Source organism: Vipera berus (assembly GCF_964194415.1).
Source record: "Vipera berus genome assembly, chromosome: 5".
Taxonomy (NCBI): domain Eukaryota; kingdom Metazoa; phylum Chordata; class Lepidosauria; order Squamata; family Viperidae; genus Vipera; species Vipera berus.
The window spans coordinates 33,225,215-33,244,278 of record NC_138207.1 but is presented as its reverse complement, the minus strand read 5'-3'; the positions used below and the strand labels follow the sequence as shown (position 1 = coordinate 33,244,278).

The 19,064-nt window shown below is 35.8% G+C and overlaps 1 protein-coding gene across 1 annotated transcript; it reads left to right on the top strand.

Moving 5' to 3' along the window:
• The first annotated feature begins 13,222 nt into the window (after positions 1–13,222).
• On the top strand, positions 13,223–16,713 carry KCNE4 (potassium voltage-gated channel subfamily E regulatory subunit 4). Its single transcript, XM_081330011.1, has 2 exons — positions 13,223–13,371; positions 14,326–16,713. Exon 2 carries the CDS (start codon positions 14,352–14,354, stop codon positions 14,856–14,858), a length of 507 nt encoding a protein of 168 aa, XP_081186137.1. The 5' UTR covers positions 13,223–13,371; positions 14,326–14,351; the 3' UTR covers positions 14,859–16,713.
• Positions 16,714–19,064: the final 2,351 nt, after the last annotated feature.

The window sequence follows — 19,064 nt, the reverse complement described above, 5'->3', positions numbered from 1 at the left end:
AAGGTGATCTTCAAACAACAGGGAAATGGTTGAACTGGGGGAGGGAGGGGGAGACACAGATCTGGATCGCATCTTCATTTACAACTGAAAAAGGAAGAAGCAATAACAATAAAAACAAGGAGAGTTCCCTTTCCCACGGAAGGGCCTAAGCAAATGATGGGAGCCTGACCAAATGGATGAGGGGAGGGGCTGAAATGGGAATGCTTTATATAGGATTGAAATGTAACTTTGTTAGATTCCGTCTTGTATTGCCACAATCGATTCCATCCTAGTAAACATTTTCCTTTTGGACTAAACTTGCATCCAAGAGTTCTTATTTCCTAAGATGTGGATTGAGGTGGGTCCTGACATTTACGTTTAGAATGCTTGCCGATAGCCTTTTTGCTGATGAATAGCAGCAATTTCAGGACTGTTAAATTCTTTACTATGAATGTAGTATTGATACCTTATATATTCCCAAGTGTAGGTTTTGTTTTATAAAGTCATATGCAGTTTGGGTCTGATTACATTCAGGGCTATCTTCTGGAGAAGAATCTCCACATCTACTATAATTAACCCATAAAAGGGTTGAGTTTGGTTTTGCATCACTGGGAGGTCTGTCTAAGATGGCATTGTACACTTGTTTACTTATTCCAAAATCAGACAGGCCAGGATTTGGGGACTATGCTGCTTATTTTGGTGAATGGGACCCAGGTTTTCAGCTGCAATGTCTAGCTGCAGCTTTTTAAAAATCTATCTGAATTCTCTTTTAGTCAGCCTGTTTAACAGTTCACTAAATTTGTGGAATAGATTAAAGATCAAGGGAGATGCAGATGTCCCAAAGGTGCTACTTTAAAAGGCCACTGGACTTTCTTGTTTTTCTTTGAAAATGTTTCGCTTCTCATCCAAGAAGTTTCTTCAGGTCTGAAAAAACACCTTTGGGACAACCACGAACTGGTTGACTGAGAATCTCCATAGACATTCTTATAAATAAGAAAATCATCTTATTATGAGGAAATTGAATAAACAGGTTAGAGCTTAAGCAAGCTCCAAAGATCCTTTCCCTTCTTCTCCTGTAGTTATAAAATAATACTTTACATATTGGCCAGGTTCAACACTGCAATAAGTTAGGCATGCAGAACTTTTCTCAGCCTCAGGCTGTATTTTGGCTTTATGCCAGAGACTTATTCCAAAAGTAGGTGATTTAGCATTAAAAATATAATTTAAATGCAAGTGTAATTAAAATTAATGTAAATAAATAAATTTTAGTTGATAAAATTGTTCTCCCCTTTTTAAACTATTTACTCTGTTTCCATCCAATTTGGAACATGTGATTTAATGAAAACCTTTGGAGGGCTTAATGGACCTTATTTGAAGCTTTCAAGACCTGTGTGTAGTCCTAGGATCGTCTGATTGTGTACTGTCATAGTTTCTTTTCACCACAGTTTGTTGGTGAAAAGTGATTGGGTTCACATCTCATGCTGCATCAGAAACTATATTTACAGTATAAACAACATAGATACAGATCAAATATATGGTGTAACATAAATCATGGGCTTCTGATCCCAATTTTCCCCTCTTCCCAGTAAGCCCCCCAAGGCAAATCTGCAGCTTCAGAAAAGGACATAAGCTGCAGAATCTTACCCTTTTCCAAGCATTTCTGAAGCCCAATAAGGAAAGAACCTCTTTCCCCTCCCCCATATTTCAGAGTTATCTCAGAAGAGCAGACAAGGTCATTCTAACCTTAAACATATACCAGATGTTTTATTTTCACATTCTCCCCACCCCAAATGCCTTGTTGTACAGCAATTAAAATGGATTCCCACCCGCTGGGGTTTTCCTGCCACTTGCAAATTTCACATGCAATGTTTTTATGAGCATTCACAAGTTTTAATTTTTTAAAAAAACCTTTTAAAGAACAACATAACATTTTGCATTAATATCTATGTTTGTTTAGCTTAAAGCCCAGTGCTGAATGTATTTCCCATGGACATAATATTCTCTTTGCTGATTCCCTTCCTGCTCTTTATTTAAGTGTCACTTGTACCCTTTCTTGAACCGTGGAAGAGAGAAGGAAAAGGTAAAATTGGTCAGAGTAGTTCTGTGAAGGTGGAAGCAAGTCTGGTCTCTTGTAATCCAAGGCCCCACTGTAAATGAATAGTAATCCCACACAGATAGCCATATTGAAAAATCTGTCTCCCTGTTTCTCCAATTTTTCTTCCCTGTGAAGGAGACTTTTGGCTTTGAACATCATTGTCCAGGTGCTTAGGATCTCTTTTTGTGGAATTTCTGACTTCGGGTTATTACTGTACTGTGATTGTTTGTTTCATCTTTTCAATTATGCATCTTTTCATTACTTTATGGCTTCCCAAGCTATCCATGTTTCCTGACCTGAAAAAGGCCATGGGAATAATTTTCCTAAGGTTTCTTCCCTATCAGTAAGTCAACTATATAAAGAAAGACAGGACACCTGCATCTTTCTTTAGCTTCATAATTAAGTGAAAAAACGTTCATCCCACACAGCAGATTTTTATCTATTTATTCAAGAGAAAGGATCCCCCCCCAATAAAAGAGGGCATTAAGACACAGTATTGCATAGTATTGGAATGGATTTGATCTTGTGAAGATTGAATCTACCCAGGCTATTCTCAATCAGGGGAACATGAATGAAAAAAAATGGCCTTTTTGGTTGTGGCCCCCACATTATGGAATTCTATTTGTAGAGGTGGCTCCCTACCTTCTATCAAATTCAGTTAAACAGCTCCACTCCATGTATTTTCAGCTTGAACTGATTGAAGTGGATTTGTGCATTTATCTTAACTATAGTTTTAGTCTTTAGTTTGTTTCTTAGAATATTCTTATTATTATTCCACTGAAGAATGTCCAGATACAATCTATGGATTGGATAAGGTCACAAAATCAAAAAACAAAACCTGTAAAAATGAAAGATTACTCCAAACTGAGCATTTCCCCTCAACCCAATCCCAAATTATTCAGGGACTTGTCTCTTTTGAAAAGGTTGGATTTGAAGGGTTGGATTATTGTTTGGAAGACAGAAATGGGAATCTTTTGCCTATGAAGAAAACGTTTGGGCTTTCCTCATATTTCTCTGCATGTCTCACTCTCAGTATGTCTTTGGTTTTAAAAGTGGAGAAATCCTGACATAAATTATTCTCTTGCCTTGTTCACTGATCATAAACAGATGGCCCCAGAAAAGGCTAACACCAAGTCAGTTGCATGTACAGAAATGAAAAGCCAGTGGGAAATGAATGGGGACTAATTTCTTATAATCTACTAAATCCTGGGAGTTGATTCCATTAATCCTCGTTGACTCATGACAAGAGAGAATCCGGCAAATAAACATAGCTGGAAAAGGATGATCTTTTTCAAGGGGTTAATGCTGATGAGTTGTAATGTGCTGGATGGTAACTGTTCAGTTTCCTGGGGAAAATGTTTGCTTTAGTTTATATCCTATAGCATCCTTTGAAAACAATTTTTTACCGGAAATGCTGTAAAATAGGATGAAACATAGATTCATTTGGTGGGGGGGATGGGTGGGAATTTTTCAGCACTATTATCATAAGATATAAAACTCCTTTAAAATAGCTGTTGCGGTTGTTCAAAATGGATGATGTGAATCTATGCTATTTATTTCTTTAATTTGTTTATTTATATTTCATGTTTCTAGACTGCCCATATCCCTCAACCCTCATATTAAGTTGCAAATATTGGGTTATAATGCTGTAAGACTTGTTTGCCTTTTTTGTAACACTAGGAAATTTTGGGAAGGGTCATTCTTTTTTTAGATGAAAGAAATCAAAAGTCAGTTTGCACTACAAAATGCCATAGCCTGCTGGGGGTGCTATATTTCTTTAGTGGTCAGAGTAAGAATTGGCATGAGGGTGGGCAAGTGTGCAGGCTGGGCTGTATGCCACAATCACAAGCTATCAGGTTTTTCCTTTGGAATGTCACATGTCATGGACTGGACAGCCATAAGAAATTTATATTTTCCCAGTTAGGAGTATAACTTGGCGACTTCAAGATTTGATACAAAATACTAATTAAAGTACTATTTTATTTTCTCCAGCCATAAAAAGAATGCTATCTTATTTGCTATGGATGGGGAAGCTAGATAAGATAACCTTTATTGTCATTTTTTTTTTACTGTGGGCACAACAGCACACATCAAAAATGAAATTTAGGTGCCCGCTCTCAAAGTGGAACACATACATAACACACACCTAACCATACTATATACACATATGTATAGACCCACACCCCTACATATACATAAAAAATAAATATTAAATATTAAATACTGTCCATCTTAAATATATAACGGAAGGAGGAAGCTTGAGAGTTCACAAGGTTAATGCTGTATGGAATGAAACTATGGCTGAATCTGGATGTTCTGCTGCAGATACCATGAAGCCTCCTCCCAGAAGGTTACAAGGAAAACAGGTCATGAAGAGGATGTGTAGTGTCCCAGATGATCTTATGGACCCTGCTCAAGCAACGCTTCTGTGCTATGTCCTGGATGGAGGGGAGGGAACTGCCAATGATCTTTTCGGCCATCCTCACCACTCTCTGCACCGCCTTCCTGTCTGAAGCAGTGATGCTTCCAAACCAGATTGTGATGCTGTATGATAGGATGCTCTCGATCCTTCCCCTGTAGAAAGTGGTAAGGACAGGGGAAGGAAGATGTGCTTTTCTCATGCAATGCAGAAAATGTAGGCGCTGCTGTGCCCGCTTCACCAGATTCTCACTGTTGAGCGACCAAGCCAGCCTACTCATTAGCTGCATACCCAGGAATTTGATGCTGGTAACCATCTCCACAGGTGAATCATTTATGCACAGAGAAGTGTGGCTGTGCCTGCCTTTTCTGAAATTGACAATGATCTCTTTGGTTTTTCCGGTATTTAAAACTAGGCTGTTTTCCTTACAAAAGAAAGATCTGGATAAGTCTATCAGATCCAACAGGGGACAGCAGAGAGAAATTTTCTCCCAAGTGTCCCCCAACATTCAAAATGTTGTCAAACCTCTAGTCATATGAGGCAGAGTAGAGCCTATATAGGCGATCCTGTGCAAAGCATGCATGCATGCAAACATATGACAAGTGCTGGTATATAAGTTGCAAAGGACTCCAAAAACCAAGTTTTGCCTTTTTCCCCCTAATTTGTTTGTCATCATATCATAGGGCCCAACATTCTGTTCTGACTTTTGTTGATCATGCACATGTAATCTGCAAATTTATCCAATGAACATTTTTTTTAAAGGTGCCCTCCCACCTCATGTGCAAATTATGTTTTAAAAGTAAACTGAGTTATTTGCTGCTGCTTCTGTTATTTTAAAGAAATTTTTACCCGCAGTTTGGATGGCAGGTAATATACCTCTCTGGTTGTCTAATGTTACTGCAAATGCATGTAAATGCATTTATATTGAAGACTAGACAATCTGTGATTCTTTGGGTCATTCTTCTTTCCATGTATAAATGTAGGCTTTCACCATTTCCCCTCACCTCACAATACTCAGGAGATCCCAGTGAAACTTCTTGCAGAAGTGCCTGCATTTTGTTGGAGGGCAGGGGACAAAAAAGAGTAGCAGACAATGAGAAAAACTGCACTCCTAGTCCTGACATGTATGTCCCCAAGGGCCATCTCTTTCCAGGGAGGAAAAGGGCTCACTGATTGCCAGCCAGACCTCACCCATTGCCACTCATTTCCTCATCCTTCTTCTCTCCACATATAATATATGCTTGCACCATTTCCTTTTCCCTCATGATCATCAAGAGAGCATATAAAGTCTCCTTTTCCTCCTCCTCCTCCTTCCTCCCTCAGCTGACCCATTGAACTGCTTGCCATTTTGTGTGTGTGGGTGGATGGGTGGAGAAATAAAGTTATCAGGACATCATTATATTATGGTGATGGTCCATAAAGACATCAGGATATCACCACAATATGGACATCACCATATTATGGGCGTCAAAGCTTAGTAAATTGAAAGTTTACCAATAAATAAATGGAAAGTTTACCAATAAATAAAGTATTTTAAAAATCTTCAAAAAGACATGGGAATACATGCTGATTCAGACTGAAAGCTTCCTTTTTGCAATCTTCTATTCCCACAGTAGGCAATCAAGAGCTTAAAGATTGTGAGTGCAATGGCATGATGTTGGTCATGTTTCTCAGGAACTGGCATTCAAAGATATTCTGCCACTGAAGCAGCATTGGAAGTAGCCACAGAAAGCAACTTTTTTGTGAATTAATATGTTTGTTTAACTAGTTTGAAACCTGTTCACTTTGCTGTTGGCCCTTATTCCAAAACATAGAAACTGGGATGAAAGGGCTCCAGAAACAATTTTTCTACTGTCAGTGCAGACAGTTGAAATGCATGATGAAACATATGTGGAAATACAGTGGCAAAGATTGTTGAGAAATATCCATTCAAATATTATGGGAAGCTTTATAAAAATGCAAGCAATTACACAAGCATATGAGCCATGCAGTTTGCTGAATGTCTTTTTTCATTCCATTGCCCAACTATATTCCAGGTTCCAATGGGATGCTAGAATAATACCTTTGACTCAAAGCGGTTTGATGAGAGAGCTTTGTTTGAATGAATTTGTCCACACTTCTTAGCTAATGTGCAATGATAGGATCAATTTTTTGTTTTATGTTGGAAAACTATGGAACAAACACAGGATGCAAAGCTACAGAAAAAACATCCAGAAAGAATTTTTGTTTGTTCTCTGCCTGTCTTATCACAAAATTTATGAATTTGGGAGTGTGGGCAGCAAAGGAGGGAGTAGTTTGGACAAATCTGTAGTCACATGAATTTTGCTAAAAAGTTCCCACTATAGCTAATTACATTTGTTTTTGTTACAGCTGGATTGCTAGATAGTCTATTGTAGCAATCTCCTTACCACCCTGGAGAAAAGCTTCTGTGTTTATTTGTTTTTCCTTGGTTTATTCAAATGTAGGCAACATACTTGGGTGAACTTTCTTTACTCCAATAATGTTCTGTAAAGCCAGAAAATGCACTAGGTTAAACAAACCTTTGGTATTAATATTTAGTTTATTAACCCCCTGCTAATCTTTTATGCAATATTTTGATGTGTGCTATGTATATGTATTAAAAAAGGCAGTTATGATAAAAAATTAAGTCAATATTAACAATATCATTGTAATGGTATATGTACAGTAAAAGTAAAGTAAAGATAAGTAAAACAATGCTACATCAGATCTCGGTGAGCATGAATCCAATATCAACAACTTTTGAATTATTGTGCAGGAATAAAAAAAAATTCCTATTATTCAAGTGTACATCTTGCATTAAAGAGAGATTGTGTGCAAAAGTTCTGAAAAAATAGATTTTTTGTAAAAACACAATTTTTTAACATTTAAAGAAGAGTCAAGAATTATTTAGATCTTATCCTAGGGAAATTATGATGCTATTGAGGAATCCTCATATGGTAAGAATCTAAATGGTTTTTCTCCTACACTTTTCTCTGAAAGTGATTCAGCTAAGGCAACATCTATATCATAAATCCAAAATATGGTTGATTCTCAACTATTTTCATATATTGAATCTAGATTGGTTTGTCTGATATGCAATTTCAATCAACAGAAAACAGACAGGATTGAGTGAAGAGTGTAAGAGTGAATTCTTACATTTGCTGTTTGAAAATACAATGAACAAAAACAGCTGCCAGAATGCATCCATATTTTATTAGATATTTGCCTTTCCAGCTAATTCATTCCTTTAAGTCAGTTTACAATAATGAAAACCATATAAAGCAAGCCAAGTGAAAAGAAAAGCAGAAAAGAATTTATCCTTATCCAAATTATTATGCAAAAAAGAAAAGTTTTCATTTTCATTTGGATAGTTTCTTGGATAGCTTCCATGTTAGCTATTTAATCTAGAAAAGTCATCATTCATATTTTAAAACCCTAATACAGTGTATTTCTGTTTTTAAGGCATTATCTGTGACAATTTAAATAATATATACAAAAAATGCAATTGCATAATTAGTCTGTTCAGTGAAAAAAAATTGTGGAAGCTTTTCAGAACTTTTTTTTTACATTCATTCATATCCAATTCTTGGAGACTGCCTGAACAAGTCCCTGACGTTTTCTTGGCAAGGTCTTTCAGAAATGGTTTGCCATTGTTTCCTTCCTGGGGCTGAGACAAAGTGACTATCCCAAGATAGGTAGGACTAAAATGTACAGTCTCCTGGCTTCTTATCTTGTGCCTTTAATTACTACACCAAACTGGCTCTCATAGAACTACTTTAAATACTTTCAGAGCCATTGTGCCTTCAATTAAATGTATCCTCCACCTTTAACCCTCTTTCTACAGTTCTACCGGCTGTGTACTCTCTTAATTTAAACAAGTACTCACTTTTCTTGCATTGAATTAAGTTTCTATTTATATGGTAAGGACTTGGCATATTTAATCTAATTTGGGAAACTTTTAATGGCAGTTAGAAAAGGTAAAATGCTTCAAGGACAAATATATAATTAAACAATTGGAAGAATGATAACCAGTAGCTTAACTGTCCTTTGAAAAATTACTAATTCTTAACAGGGTATAGAAATCAAATACTTGAATCACATCAGAATTCATTTTAAAAATTTATTCAACTAATCTGGATCATTAAAATATGCATAGAAAGTGTCCTGAATCAGTGAGAATTGATTTGATAATCTGAATGACACTGAATCATTCTGATATTTTTTTTAAAAAAAATTGCAATAAGCAAAAAATTATTTTATCCTTGGTAACTTTGAATAGGGAGCAATCAGAAACAACTGATAGTTATACTGCATTCTAGCCAGTCTGTGTCTTAGCTTACTATGGATGCTTGATTAGATTTATTTAGTACTTATTAAAAATAAAGATTATTTATACATATTCAGAGGAATGGGGGTAGCTATAATAGCACTATGTATTGTATCAGCTCATATCAGCTTCCATCTATTCAGGTTTTCCACATGATTGTGGTCCCTCCACAGATAGAGAAAGCATTCAGATGGTGACCTTCCTTATGTAATGAAAATAAATTATCCTCACTTTTATTAATATCAAAAGAAAAAATTACAATAATATAATCTAAATTATTTCTAAAGATAATTTATTTCTTAGTATTCCAGTCTTACTTTCTGTTTCTTGTTTCTTTGCATGGAAACTAGATTTCACAATAATTTGACAAGTTACCAGATGGACTGAGAAGAAAAATTTACTTATTTTCTAATAAGTATTAAAATATTTCTTCAAATATCTACTAGTCATTTGCAGGAATTTGGCAGCTCCTCAGTTTCCACTAGGATTGAACTCTGAGGCACTGGCATCCGATGAATTGTCCACAATGTGACAATTAGCTCAATCTAGATGGAACACAGATGTTTCTATGCTCACACAGACTGGTGAGGACAAGTAATGATAGCAAGGCATTATGGCATCTTGCCCTCTGTGAAGACTGGAAATCCTGGAAGCCAGGATGAGATCACAAATCCTACCAGTGGGAAATCACCTGTCATTCAATTCCAGAAGTGTTGCAAAACTTACTTTGTAATATTTCTTCTGAAATGATTGTTGACTGGCTCAGCTTCCTGGAGTTCAAGTGTATTGCCAGAACATAGAGCCATTGGAGTAAATTCAGATTAATGTAGCACTTGCATGGGAAAGGGTATTTGAGGGGTCTTCTCTACGATATCACTTTTTCCTTGCTCATTAAATCTTTATTTATAATCTTCATTCTAATACTTATTTTACCCTATTGCACTTAGACTATTTAACCAATTTTTCATGCCTAAAATTTCTAATCTCTTCTTCCTTCCTTTTGTAACATATAGTATGTTTAACTTATTCAGATCTTTGACTTAAGAAAGTCTTTTTCAGTTGCTCTAGTTTTTATTTGGTCTTCCTCATTCTTTTGGAATGATTCATGATTCAGTTTCCTTTAGAAGCTTGTTTTTGGTATATTTTTGTTTAAAATGGGTGTCTCTCTTTTTTCTTACATTTTCATCCCAATAAGCAGTAGTCTTCCCCCAGTTCCTAAAAAAATTCACTGTTATTATATTGTAGCATCAGTAGAGAATTTAAGATAGCGCAGGCTAATTCTGAAGAGGTGGTCTTAATAATAAGTTACTATGGTCAATATGTCATGTAACTTGAAAAATTTGGTGTATTTTCATTTCCTCATAAAGAATGAACTTTTCTACAAACACTATTCTATAAGTAGAATAGGCCTTTTCAACTCTTGAGGGAGTTTTCTGGTTGCTCCATTGGCTTACTTCCCAGAGCATTTTAACTGCTTCTTCAGTTCTTCCTCCTCCTCATTTGATGGGGAAGAGCACAGAGCTGCCTGCTGATCTTATTTGGATTTTTTTTAAAAAAATAAGGATAAAAATGATTTCTTTTAGAATACTGACATTTTAAAGTGGGCTTCTAATTAGTTGACAAACCTGTCCATGTCACAAGTTTGCATGTTCAGTTCACAGTCATTGGCAAACCCGTTGAACAATCTACCAAACATCCTTGCAGCAAATTATGTTGTACAAATCCAGAAAGTGAAGTCAGCTTAGGATTCAATGTGAGGGGGGGGGACATTCAGAAATTTGGATTAATTAAACAAACCTCATTTAAGTATTTAAGATGCATAAGAGAGCATTATAAATATGGCTATTGTGTAGTAATCATTCCAGGGCAAGATAAATCGGATTACTGCCAAGAGATGTACCCAGAATGAAGCTATAACCAAAAGTTTCATCACCCACTTTAAGCCACAAGGGAGTGAGGGTATGCCAGATTTAAAATTTGTACTTCCTTGTATTCTAAATTCCATCCAAATCTGAGGCAAACATTTTACAGTTCGTATAAGGAATCTTCAGTCTAGGATTTTCTTTCCTATCTTAACCACCCTCCTACTAGTCAAGAACTCAGTTTTTGGTTATTCAGCAATATCAAATTCCATTTCATATTGCTTTTCTCTATGGATATTATCTAAGTTAGGCAACAATTTACCATCTGATTCAATGTATTTAATAATGGTGACTTTATGATGAGGAAAAATCCCCACACATATTTCTGCATATATATTTATTAGCAAACCAATAAATAACAGAAATAAGTTAGGGGTTATCTAAATTTTCAGTGCCCCAAGTCTCTGAAATTTAAAGTGAAAAATAGTACTTTTTCTTCACTTTTTTAAAATCACGAATTCCTGAATTTGCTTTAAATAATATAGTTTAACCAACATAGAAATCCTTGAGCAATGCGGTTGGCTTTGGAATGTAGGCTTGAGAGAAAAAATCTTCTATTTAGCAATTATTTTGAGTTGGATGGTATTCCAGGATGATAAAATTTAGAATATGTGTTCCTGGTTGCTTTATTTAAAAACAAACAAACAAAAAACAAACAAAGACTTGAGTTTTATATCTTTCTTGAGGGTGGATACTGAAAGTATGAGTGGTTTTGAAAACTATTTTTCCCTCCTTTTATTCCTGCCTTTTAATATTGCCGATGTGGCACATAATTAGATAATCAATTGTTCAAGAATGTAGAATATGCTGTGATGCCAGGGTTTCATTCTGGAGGAATAGATTTTATGCTTGTGTGGATTTTATATGTTTTGAACCACTGACCACCTGAATGAAGCCAATGGTATATTGGCTATTCACTAACTAACTAACTAACTAACTACTAACTAACTACACAAACAAACAAACAAACAAACAAATAAATAAATTTGTGCATACTTGTTGAAGACTTAACTAATTTGGGGGTATCAGCTACATCCTAATCACTGGCCTTATTTCTGCTTAGAATTGTGTTAAAGTAATCCAGTTCTGTATTCACAGTTCTATTGAACTAAATAGTTGCATGTATATATAACAATTGGGGAGAGAGTTTTATGAATAAACCAGTTTTGTGTACATCAAATTTTATTAAAATGTAGTTGAAACATCAGAAGTTGAAATATTCATTAGGAGCTTATGTTCTAAATTTTTCCTGTATTTAAGCCAAAACTTGGCATTTTTCTCACTTTCCCTGAACAAGCTGGGTTTCTGCAACATAGCGCTCCAGCTTGGCTTGTGAATGCCTTCCCTTATGTCCTGATAAGTCAGCTTCTCCAGGCAGAGGAGAAAGACTGTGAGTTATTGGCTAAGCTTTAATATGTAAGAAAATGCAAAAACTGTGCCTCATCAGTGGACTAAAACAGCTAGATAACAGCCCTGCCTTCCTTCCAATATTCTTCATTTCAGAAACAAAATGGAATTGTGGGAAGCACATCATTTATAGTATTAAACATTTGACAATAGGGATTTTTTAAAAAAAATAATATTTTATCATTGGGGCTTTGGTTTATTTTTTTAACATTTGTATTATTGTCTTTTATTGTTGTTAGCCGCCCTGAGTCCTTCGGGAGATAGGGCGGCATATAAGTCCCAAAAATAAATAAATAAAAAATAAAATAAAATTTTTGGTTCATATTTTCCAAATAACTCAGAAATTTACCACAGACCCTGATCTATTTTCTCCCGTCCACTGCTTCATATATTACTGCTTGATATATTTTCCTATACAAATGTGTGTTGGTTATTGACATGATCTGCTTATGATTTGGTTCCCATGGCAACATCACCTGCATGTTGTCTAATAAAAGATGCTACTGATTATTTTCATAATTACCCTAAGCACCTTACATTTTACAACCACATTTAAGTGGAATGTAGTCCAGGTTGCAACTCCAAACCATTTTATGCTGTTTTGTGATTTTTACTAAAGAAACAAATCCCACAAAATCAAATGGTTTATGGTAGTACTGTAAACCGAGCCATCCTAACTGTAACCCTGCAAGTCTTAGTGGGCCTTTTTGTCTGATCCAAGGGATGGATTAAATTTAAGGTTTGATAGCTTTAATTTAAATGCAGTCAAACTTTTCTGTAAATTATAAAGGCCATCTGCAAGAGTACTAGGAAGGAAGCAGTGCTTACACATAGCCATGAAAGGGTTTTTCTGCTGATAACAATCCACTGTGCATACAAGTCACATAATTCATCCACAAAGTGTCAGTACTTGACCGAAGTTTTGTGTCCAAACTTTCTAGCATTGGCCTTTGTTTAGGAAAGAATGACTCAGCCATCCCACTGTTCTTCATTTTGCAGATGTGTGAGGAATTTAACCAGTTAAAACTGTGAGGCCACTTCAGTTTGTGGGCTGACTCTAGCATGAAGCTATTATATGCTCTGGGTCACATGACATAACATTTCATCCAAGCAAGTCTATTAATTCTGGCAGCAGCCAGAGAAAGTTTCAGAGCTTCTGGAATCCGGCAGACGTACTGTTTCCTTAGGGTTTTGGGAAGCACAGCATTATTTGCAGGCTCACGTAAGTTGTTGAGCATTTCTTTTTTTATTATCTAAGGCACTGAATATAATAACGCTTTTCCATTGTTTCAGAGTTGGTAAACTATGTGATGCTTCACTACAATAACTGGTTTGGTTGTAAACCAACTCTGTTTCTCCTTCTTGAATTTCAGAAGTGCTTTTTCAGTCATTCATTGCTATGTATTTTGATGTAAAGAAATCTTTGGATATAACTGGAAATACTGCTTCAGTGGAAATTTTGGTTTGCAAAATTCTGTGTTTTTAAACTAAATGGTCCAAAAATCACAATAATCTCCATTAGCGCTTAGGCTGTGTAAAATGTCATCAACTTGTCTTAATACATTTAATGAGGAAGGCTGAGTGGGATGGAAAAAAGAAAAAGGAGAGTCAGTGTAGTATAATTAAAGTATTGGACTTGGACTGTAGAGAACCAAATTTAAGCCTATTACCTGCTCATTCAGGGGGTAGTGAAATTATTGCTCAGGGAACAAAATTAAGCAATACTTTTCCAATCTACTAGTAGGTCTGTCAGCTGCTGTACTGTACATATTTTCATAAAACTGATGATTTGCATTATAATAAGTTATAGCAGTGGCTCACTAGCACTTAGATTTCATACTTTACATGCAGATATTCCTGGATTCAATTTTTGCTGTCTTCAGTTTTAGAAGATCAGGCAACTGATATTAAAGACTTGTTCCTGAGATTCTGAGAATTGTCTAAGTGGACAATGTAACAGTAGGTTACATAAAGGAAGAATAAGTTTTGGTGATGTACGAGACAGTTTATTATGTATATTATGAAGCTACCTCCCATGAAATCTTATCAAATGTTCATAGATGATCATTTGGCATATCTCAATAACCAACAAATAACTATAAATTCACATATGCATTAGGATCAATTTCCTATTATCATTCCTTGATATTCATGCCTTGACCTCTCACTTCTCCAGGATCCAGCCTTCTTCCAAAAGCTTTGATGTTTGCAATGGATCATCCTAACACAACACAGTCCATGCCGGCTGTTGAAAACTCTGGCTCTGTTGCTTCCGTGTCTGAAAAGAATGGAAGTAGTGGCAATGAATACTTTTATATCCTGATTGTCATGACCTTCTATGGAATCTTCTTAATGGGAATCATGCTAGGCTATATGAACTCCAAGAGGAAAGAAAAGAAATCTAACTTGCTGCTGCTCTATAAAGATGAGCAGAGGAAATGGGGACAAGCTGTAAAGTCTTTGCCAACAGTCTCGGGACTGAGGTCTGTCCAGTTTCCAATGATGATCAGTATGCTACAAGACAGCATGGTACCAGCTTTTTCCTGCACCTTGTGTTCTGTGGAGGGAAGCAGTGAATCTTCCTTGCCAGATGTTCACCTCACTATTGAAGAAGAAATGCCTGTTGATGAACTAGGAGAATTAACTGAAACAGCCCTGCTCAAGGACAGTAGTGAAGGTTCTTCAGAAACCATCCATCAACATTCCTAGCATTTCCAGGCTCTGAAGACCTTTTGAAAACTTATAATCAGTTTTGCTTCTGCCGTTGATCCATCCATTACCAGGATGGGTCATTATGTTGTTGGAAGTTTGAAAGAAAAGTAATAAGCCCAAATATAATATAAGACAGAATGGCTTGATTACTAAAGTCAGAGAAGGATTTTTTTTCTCTGAAGGAAATATCCTGGCCTTCCTTCAGCTTATTTCTGAATGTACAAATGTGAAAGTAGTGGTGATATATATGTGCCTGTTTTATGAATAACCAGTGATTTGACAACTAATGTCACAAATATTTTACCCTATTAAATGTCTCAATGAGACATTCTAGTCTAAAAGCGACTAGCAGCAACAATAAATGCAAAAATCAATCTTTGCATCACTCAGTGACTAAGCAGCAGCCCACTTGAATGAATTCCTAACTTTCAGATATGTATAATTGTGTAGAAGTAAGTTTATACAGATATCTGAGCAGCAACTGGGAAGGGGGCATGATAATGAAATGGCATGAAACTTTTAACTTCTAAGTATATACAGTAACAGCAAACAAAAATAATTGCTATTTTTTATTTGTTACTTGTTTATCCCAATAGAATGACTGTGGAAGTAAATCCTACATTAATGTAAATTTCTAGATCAGTAAGCATTGTACAAAACTGATAAATTAGTTCTGTTTAATAGCTCAACATCCTGTTCATTCTGAACAAGTCAAGAATCACAAAAAGACCAGGGGCTATAATGCCCAATTAAGATATAACTGCACAGAAAGCAGGTGTGGTATGGACTCTCATTGCACTCTTCATTGATCCATAATGAGTAGAAAACGTTGATTACAAACATGGTGAGTTTCTCATTCTGGATTTCTGGTTTAAATAATGATATATTCGTATTAGAAAGAATTCAAACTATAGCTCTGGAATTTTTATGATCATTTGTTACAGTACTTTACAAATACTTATATTGGTTAAAATGTTACATTGAGTTTAAAAAGTTATAAACGTAACAGTGATCCCAAAATTCATTAATTCTAGCTTGCATTGCACTGAACATCAAAACTGGGCTTATAAGTATGAGAACAAAAACACTGCCAAAACTCTTGAGTTTTCCAAGTTAAATAGTGCAGAAAGATATGTATTGCCATGGGATACAGTCTGTAAAAACAGAAAGGGAATAGGCACAAATGAGATAAAAGTCCTATTTTTCACTTCTATTTTAAGGCATTAGTTCTAATTTGAGTTTCAACAGAGCTAAACAACTTTATTGATCAAAGAATATTGTCATTTTGTCTGCCTGATGTCACCAAGATCATTATGTTATAGGAACCTTGTTTGTTCATTGACGAGTGGCTACAAATCTCATTAAATTCAATAGATATGTTGTTATTAATTTTGCTGACAGTCTTATGAGAACAAACTTGGGGTTACTGTATTACAAGAAGGACTGTTTTCAATATTCTTAAATGCCAAACTATGTTGGCATTTTGTCTGGAATCACTTGAATTCTGAAATTGTACTATTCAAATTGAAAAATGAGTTGATATATTTTTCCATTACTTTTTCTTCATTTATTATGAAACATGTATTGGTGACTCTCTATTCTTTTCAGTTTGATTCAAAAGTCAATTGTGTATATACTTTGATACCACACTGTATATATTTGAATTGTATTTATTTTTTTTCTTTTATTAATCCTCATTTTATTTAAATAAAAATATAAAGATAACTTTTTGTTATTTTTATGTTAGATTTCTGTGAACAAAGCTACTTCTCTCTTCTTTTTTACCTTCAGCAAACCATTTCATGTACTTCCCCATACTTCTCACTGGAATTATAGGATCAGGTTTGTTTTAAAGGGCAATATCAGCTGTGACTCTTCTAACACATGTCATTCATCCAGCTTAACCACAAGAAAATTTCAGACTACTTTGTGCTTTAAGTCTATGACAAGCATATTGTTCAAAACAGAGTTTGTGTGTCTGAACCATTTGTTGTTTATTTGTTTGGTTTGTTGGTTGTGATCAGCAGTAAATAGTAGGCCTACCATATTAGGCTGCAGAAAACCAAATAAACACTAAGTGACAACAGAGAGTAAAGATGACTTTAATCCTTTGCTGCCATCTAAAGGTCCCTTAGATTTTTGCAGCCCTAATATGTTATAATGCAAATGGTTCAATGTATTTTGTTAGTTTTTCATGAGCATTGCCATCATTCCCAACAGCCTTTTTTGCAATTCTCTAGCACAATAGATTTGGATTTTTTTTAAAAAAAAATTAAAAATCAGTTCTATGGGAGTAACCATATCTCCTAATAAGCTGCATTGTTTTCCCCTGCTATTTCTTGCACATCAACCTGCTATTAAAGACAATATAATAGGCTGATTTTGTGCCTTGTATTAAATGATAAATCCTTAAAATAAGCAAGGATTTCTACATATGAAGGAGGAGAGGCAAGTGGTTATTCTTCCCATCTCATTGATCACTTGGACTGGGCATGATACAGCATGTAAATCAGTTTTCTTACCTGGAGCTCTCTATATAAACTCTCTGTGCTTAAATCTGTGTAGGGTGGATACTTCCAGTGAAACACACTTGAAGGGCTAGACTGGGGCAAGGTGCTTTAGGCAGAAAAAAACTTAAATAGAAAACATGTGACTCTGGTAAAGACTGAGTCACTTCACTTGCTAAAATACCTTTGATTCAGTTTTTGGTGGTGGCAAAAACTTGACAGGAAAGCCTGCAGTTAGAAGGCAATATGTGCAATTTGTATAGAAAGTTCTCCACATGGCTCTACCTAGAGGGCAGGACCTTAGAAGACTTCCACAGAAAGAATCTACCAGTTTGAAAGCAGCTTTGAACCTCTGTGATCCTAGTGCCAGCAGCATTCAAAAACTGAGCCAATTGTGACTGTAAATTTGAAACTGCAGTAAAGTCCTCTGTCTCTGAGATACTGTCTCTGGGAATTCATGGGGAATGTGTCTCTCACTTGCAACCCTCCCTCCCTCGCTCCTTCTTCTGGTTTTCAGGCCTCTCAGGGGAAACTTAGTTTGACCCGTTTTCAGTTTCCTCTCGTAGAAATCCCTGGGATCTTTTTCCGCAAATGGCCAGACAGTGCACATTGTATGAAATAAGTAAATGGATGTGAACAAGACAAAAGGCGTTTACTTCAGCCTCCTTTTTTATAGGGAGTGGTCAGTTAGAAGATTACTGTCTTGCAGCTGCTAAGGTCTTGACAACGATTTTTGTTCTTTGTTCTCAGTGCTGTGAGGGTAGCAGAAGAGAAAATGCTCACATATTGTCTTCAAACTGTTCTTGAAGCCTCGAAGACTGGATGCAATAATGGTGGGGGAGGCAGGAATGGCTCAGATAACCTTGAAAGGCCAAGCTGATGTGAGACTGCAGCTTGACAAGGCCAGCCCTTTCTTAAAGTAAACTATAACAGCCAGTGAGTCTGGCGTGCTTATTAAATGTCTTTTGCTCAAAGATGACAAGCAGGCAGCCGGCAGCCAGGCATCTGCAGACTTTCAGGATGAGAGACAAGACATGACTAGTTAACCCCCAATTTGGAAATCTTCCAACAGTGGGGGAAGGTGGTAATAATGCTGACACTGAAAACATGGACAAGGAAAGGCAGAAAGTGGGATGAGGGAAATCAGCAGGAAAAGTGTGGCTGCCACAATGTTGCCTAAAGAGCAGTGATTTCTGACAGTTTCTGTTCCTCATAAATGGGAATGGACAGTCCATGGAGTAAATAATTTTAACACAATTAAGGGATAGAAAAATAGTTATAAGACTTCAGCATTCTTGGACTCATAATAGGTGCTTAGGATAATTGAATTTAATACAAAGCACACATTGCTATATCCAACTACGAGTAGCTGATGAAAAATATATATGATTATACCGACAAAGATCCTTATTAGGCTCCTCTGATTATACCAAAGTTTCATCATTTGCTTGCTAACATTTTAAAATTTTCCTTACTAATGAACTTATACTTTAGGTGAAATGATAATCTAGAATTATTTTAGATTTTAATTGTTGTAGGTGTATTTTATGCATACACAGTCACACAGAGAATATGTGAACATAAAAACTAATGGGGAAGAGACTGCTTACAAAACAATCATAATAAGATGAGCAGCCACTGTAAAATCCATTGTTTGGTAGCAAAGCGATGGCTAAAATCTGCCTTCATTCTTTTT

Excerpts from the sequence above, each read along its gene's own strand:
- KCNE4 (XM_081330011.1), top strand. The coding sequence starts at position 14,352 with ATGTTTGCAATGGATCATCCTAACACAACACAGTCCATGCCGGCTGTT.